Raw genomic sequence first — 6,309 nt, 5'->3', positions numbered from 1 at the left:
TTGAGACGGAGTCTCGCTCTGTCGTCCAGACTGGAGTGCAGTGTCGCGATCTTGGCTCACTGCAAGCTCCGCCTCCCGGGTTCACACCATTCTCCTGCCTCAGCCTCCCGTGTAGCTAGGACTACTGGCGCCCGCCACCAAGCCAGGCTAATTTTTTTTGTATTTTTTAGTAGAGACAGGGTTTCACCGTGTTGGCCCGGATGGTCTGGATTTCCTGACTTCGTGATCCACCCGCCTCGGCCTCCCAAAGTGCTGGGATTACAGGCGTGAGCCACCGTGCCCAGCCAGGCTTATTCTTATATTCTGATGTTTATGTCTGATGCGTATCTGGACCTGCATGTATTGTCAGGCAAAAGTAGAAAAAGGCTATGTTTATGTTTCTTCTAATGGTTTGACAGGGATCATCTTACATATATGACAAAGGACAATTTATTTGTTGGGTAGAGATGGATGACACCAGTAAGTTCATTTTGGTTTAATTACAAACTGTTGTTTTTCTGTGTGTGGAAAACACTAAAATATAACAGAATTTTATTATCTGTATCAAATATAGTAAAATTATTTTTCAGGTTCGTATATAATGATTGATTGCTTGGTGATATTAACTACTGAAGAGAGTCAAATTATGCATAAATTTAACTTTACAGATCAGATAACATCATCAGTGGCTTAAGATGCTATGGTAGGCCAGGTATGATGGCTCATGCCTGTAATCCTAGCACTTTGGGAGGCCAAGACGAGTGGATCACTTGAGGTCAGGAGGTCAAGACCAGCCTGGCCAACATGATGAAACCTGTCTCTACTAAAAATACAAAAATTAGCTGGGTGTGTCTCCTTGAACCCAGGAGGTGGAGGCTGCAATGAGCCAAGATAACACCACTGCATCCAGCCTGGGCAACCGAGTGAGAGTCTGTCTCAAAAAAAAAAAAAATAAATAAATAAATAAAAGAAACTATGGTAGGCATTGTCGGTTCCCCATAATAATGGGATTTTCTCTGTGGTATCTTTTACTCTTTTTTTTTTTTTTTAAAGAAATCTCTGAAGTCAATGAATTGAACATAATAAATTATAGGGAATGAATTTAAAAAAACTAATTAAAACTAAGAAAAAAATACCATTTAATATAGATCTTAGGTAATTACAATAAAGTTATTCAACATAATTGGAAATGAATTATGAAGATCCCTCAGGGTATTCTCTTTGGTAGTATAGTAGGCAAAAAAATAAATAAAAATTCCACTATTTCAGAAAGATATCACCACAACAGTAGGGTGACTTACCTTTTAACTGCTGCCCACTACATTACAAAATGTTATGTAGTGTCTGTGTTTTTGTACTTATCTTGGCCAAAAGCCACGAAACAATTATGTATTTTTAGATTAAGAAAATAATTTGAGGACCTTCAGTTGTCTGTTGGTAGCAAAGACTGGCATTAAAGACAGGAAGACTCATACATTAAGTAGATTTCCCAAATTTAAAAAGTCATAGCTAATTTTTTTTGAACATTATTAAAATATTTCTGCAAGTTCTCTCTGATTGGATTTTTAGGCACAGGCTATGATTACCCTTATTTTTCATTTTTGAAAATGTTCATAAGATGCTGTTGATATAATTACAAGGAAAGACAAAGGCAATCTTTCTTAAATCCACACTCTTTTCCAGGCTGTTGTTAGCAGTTGTCTGGTTCTTCAATAAGAAGCTCTGTTATTAATAATATAAGAAGTCTGACATCTACATGACTTCTGTATGGAACAAACATGTAAGTCACTGTAATATTATGCATGGCTAAAATGCAACTGTTATATACCATTAAAGAATGTGGATATGGTTCAGATCGGGCTAAATATATACAAATAAAACTAACTGATTATTACTGGTTTTTTGTTTTGTTTTTTGAGACAGGGTCTCACTCTGTTACCCAGGCTGGACTGCAGCGGCAGGAGTTTGGCTCACTGCATCCTTGACCTCCTGGGCTCATGCAATCTTCCTAACTCAGTCTCCCAAGGTGGGACTACAAGCACATACTATCATGTCTGGCTAGTTTTTCTATTTTTTTGCAGAGATGGTGTTTTGCTATGTTGCCCAGGCTGGTCTAGAACTCTCAGCCTTAAGTAATCCTCACTCCTTGGCCTCCCAAAGTGTTGGGATTACAGGAGTGAGCCCTGCACTTGGCCACTTGCAATATTCTTGGAACAGTCACACTAAAACCTCACCAACACATTTAATGACTCAGGAAAAAAGGTATTTCCACTTTCTTGGAGTACAGAATTACTAGCTCAACCAAAAATCAATGAAGTCCCCCAAAATAATAAATCTTAATGTTAAGAATTTGAAATTCTGGTGGAGCTGGTGGGTAAAAACGATAATGTTTTACTTCAGTGAATGTCAGTGAAAACTCACCTCTCCACTGTCACTTTTGATTGGTGTGAGGTAACCACATGTGGGCTGCCTACTGGCTCTCCATTTCCCGGAGCGTTTGTCGTACATGGAAGTGCAGATACCTCTGAGCATAGCAAAGGAGACAGAACAAAGGGTTACTAACGTTCTTTTATCAGACCTAACCTCCAAGAGCCAGAATGTCTTGATTTATGTCCTGGCTCTGCTACTTACCATTTGTGAGACCTCGGGCACATCACTTAAACTCTTTGTGCCTTAGTTTCCTCATCAGTAACAGTACCTACTTAATAGGCTGTTAGAATTAAATGGATTAATATTAATACATGTAAAGGACCTAGAACAGTGCCTGGCACGTTGGAAGGGCTAAAATAAGTATTATTATCTTTCCTAGCACTAAAGTTACAGAAAGTATATAATATTGAAACCAAAGCAACTGGTAAAGATAGCAGTAAGCTGACTTGAACAAGCTGATACTGAGTATCTTTATGAAGGATTCAGAGCAAATCACCATGGAACACCATAAGTATTAAACATGTTTTTGAAGGCCGGGCGCGGTGGCTCAAGCCTGTAATCCCAGCACTTTGGGAGGCCGAGACGGGCGGATCACGAGGTCAGGAGATCGAGACCATCCTGGCTAACACGGTGAAACCCCGTCTCTACTAAACAAATTCAAAACCTAGCCGGGCAATGTGGCGTGCGCCTGTAGTCCCAGCTACTTGGGAGGCTGAGGCAGGAGAATGGTGTAAACCCGGGAGGCGGAGCTTGCAGTGAGCTGAGATCCGGCCACTGCACTCCAGCCTGGGCAACAGAGCGAGACTCTATCAAAAAAAAAAAAAAAAAAAAAAAAAAAAAATAAATACTATATATATATCATATATATATATTTTTTTTTTTTTTTTTTTGAAAACTCAGTTTAGTCATATGCACACTTAGAATGATGAGGATTTCACGAATGGAAGGCAGTGTACTATACCTAACCATTCCACCTCATTATTCAAAGCTTAATGTTGCAGCCCACTTTAAGCTAACAGTATTGATGACTGCCTCTAAAATACAGGACAGGATTACTTGTAAACCTTTATACAGGCCGGAGTTTCAGATATATCTGTGGTAGATTATCGTTTCAGCTTGATGTGGGGGAATAACTGAAATAATTCCTACCCCTCACCCCCTCGTCCCCTGCTTTTTTTGAGAAAGAGTCTCATTCTGTCACCCAGGCTGCAGTGCAGTGGTGTGATCATGGCTCACTACAGCCTCGACCTCCTGGGCTTAGGTAATCCTCCTGTTTCAGCCTCCCAAGTAGCTGGAACCACAAGTGCATGCCAACATGCCCAACTAGTTAAAAAAAATTATTTGTAAAGACAGGGTCTTGCTATGTTGCCCAGTCTTGAACTCCTGGGCTCAAATGATCCTCCTGCCTCAGCCTCCCAAAGTGTTGGGATTATAGGTGTGAGCTACCTCACCTGGCCTGAAATAATTTGAAGACAGTGTTATTTTACAACCTGGCACAAATTCAGTAAAGCTGCCAGAGGTACAAGAGATCTGATAACTAAGGCAGAAAGGTAAGTGGTAACTTCAAATCTGCCCAGATTTGCAAAGCTGGTGACAGGCAGCCCCTGAGAAAACATCTGACAGATCTGTAAACTCGCCTGCTTGCTTACCCACCTCAGAATTCTCTTTGTAGCACTGGTAACACCAGTCAGCCCTCAATCAGATGTGGGACTGGGAGAAGGTGAATATTTGTTAGGCACAGTTAATCCTCAAGCCTCCTTTTAGCAGTTTTAACTCAAATCAAATTTATATGAGTGTTGACAAACACAGCTATGCCAATCAGTAAGTTTCACCTTCCCTCTTGCCTTTGTTCATTCTTGGATTGATTTACAAAGAATACTGAAAGAACAGATAAGGAAAGGGCAGGAAGAGGGAAAAGGAAAACAAACCAACAAGGAGACTAGCCAGGCACAAACTACAGCATTAGCCCCTCAAATAATCCTGAGCTGGTGCAACTTACAGCCTAAATTGATCACTCTAACAACTCACTGGATACTATGCCTGCTTACAGCCTGTGTCTATTACAACATTGTTGAAGACAGCATGTTAAAAATGCAATGGGGTTATAATATACAACCATTAGGACTATTCTCCAAACATACACATACATACATTAGGGCATCTTTAAAAGAGCATGAAAACTCCACTATAAAGGAATTATGACATACAGAACCAAAATAGCTTCTATTGAAATAAAACTAAGTCCCAAAATACCAACAATACTTTACATTTGAAAATCCTTAATGTTTATAGGCAATGTTCTGTCACATAAACCACTGGATTTGATCTTTGAGCCAAAAGTATTCCAGCCTTTGTTTTGTTTGTAAACAGAAAAAGAAAACTGCAGTACCTCTGGTCTTTTCTTTTCATATTGATATCACACATGAGGAAAGAGGAAGACAATGATGAGCTATCTACTAACCACATGCATGTACAATCATGGAGACCACGAGGGATCACTGAAGGAGCAGAACCAGGAGCTGGGGGACCTGGGCCCCAGCTGTGTGAGCCTGGCCTGTCATTGGCCCTGAGTGCCCCTGTGGGTAGAGGGACCTTGCCTATTTGTTCACACTGAATCCCAGCCCTATGACACGGCCTGGCACATAGAAGAGCTTCAAAAATGCTTGTTGACTCGAAGACAAAGCAAAGTAACCACTTCACAAGGCAGCAGTAGGAATTATGTATGAAAGATGTACCTGATACAAAAAGGGCACTTATTATTCATTTAATCTGAGTACTAAGGTTAATTCCACTTTTATTTAAAATACATTTGACTTATAATCTCCGAAAAAAAATCAATAATCTCTTTCCAAAGCTGATGGCATATAAGTAACTCTAATGGAATTTCAAGATCACTGTATGTTATATGTACGGAAATATCACTACGTACCCCAAGAATATGTACAACTATTATTTGTCAATTGAAAATAATAATTTCAACAAATTTTAACTTTATTTTGAAGTCAGATCTAACAGGAATAACATTTAAATCCTTTTCTGAGAACTGCCTATAATACAAGTTGTCAAATGTGTAAAGTTAAAGTTCTTTCTTTTTTTNGGATTACAGGCTTGAGCCACCGCGCCCGGCCTAAAGTCCTTTCTTAAGAGGAAATATAAATATATACTACTTGAGCAGATAGTACGTGATAAATGAACTTTAGTTTCTAAACTCAAAGGAAATTCTTCTAAAAGTATGTGTATGTATACACATATATGTATTAAGTATATATACATATATGCATAAATATGTATTACATAAGATGATTTAAAATATCAAGCGACCCATTAGAGTATAAACAAATGTGAAAAGTATCTGGCAGAAACACTAGACAGTTTTACATAAGAGGAAGGACTCGATGACAGACCCCTAAGCGTCTGTGAGTCTGTAAGTACTGGAAATTTTTTCCCTCCATCAATTCCTGAATATCTTTACCCCTGGAGAGTCATTTCAAACATTTTATATATAAATTGATTTGAGTTCATTGACAGAAATACCTGTTCCTCCAGTGAGAGTTCCCTTGGCTATATCGCCGTTTCTCTGATCACTGGTTTTCTACCAAGAAGAAAAAAGAGGACTTTTAAAAATTAGAGTTATAAGTGAAAATGAAAAAAGCATACAAAAACAGTCAGAAAATGGCCATGTCAATACCTTATCTGTAGCTTCTGTCCTCCTGGTTCTTTTCATAATCTCCTCAAGTCGCTATCGGAAAGGAAGAATTGAGCAAGAAGATCAGACACAGAAAAAAAGCCAGCCTGGCACATTTAACTGATGAAATAAATAGATTATTTAAAACAGTTTGTTATTTTGGAAAAATATAATATATACCCTTTTTTTTTTTTTTTTTTTTTTTTTTTTTTTTT

General features: G+C 38.6%; 1 protein-coding gene across 1 annotated transcript in view; it reads right to left on the bottom strand.

Moving 5' to 3' along the window:
- The window catches only part of LOC108523229 (ensconsin), a 28,420-nt gene that overhangs the window by 11,918 nt on the left and 10,193 nt on the right, over nucleotides 1-6,309 (bottom strand). The window contains exons 6-8 of the mRNA XM_017863746.1: nucleotides 6,098-6,148; nucleotides 5,944-6,001; nucleotides 2,401-2,503 (exon numbers count right to left, since the gene is read on the bottom strand). Coding sequence (XP_017719235.1) covers nucleotides 2,401-2,503; nucleotides 5,944-6,001; nucleotides 6,098-6,148 — 212 coding nt within the window. The remainder of the gene's footprint in view (nucleotides 1-2,400; nucleotides 2,504-5,943; nucleotides 6,002-6,097; nucleotides 6,149-6,309) is intronic.

Source organism: Rhinopithecus bieti, unplaced genomic scaffold, assembly GCF_001698545.2.
Source record: "Rhinopithecus bieti isolate Rb0 unplaced genomic scaffold, ASM169854v2 scaffold_73705, whole genome shotgun sequence".
Lineage (NCBI taxonomy): Eukaryota > Metazoa > Chordata > Mammalia > Primates > Cercopithecidae > Rhinopithecus > Rhinopithecus bieti.
Note: the sequence above shows the minus strand (reverse complement) of the source record. Positions and strands in the feature narration are given on the sequence as shown.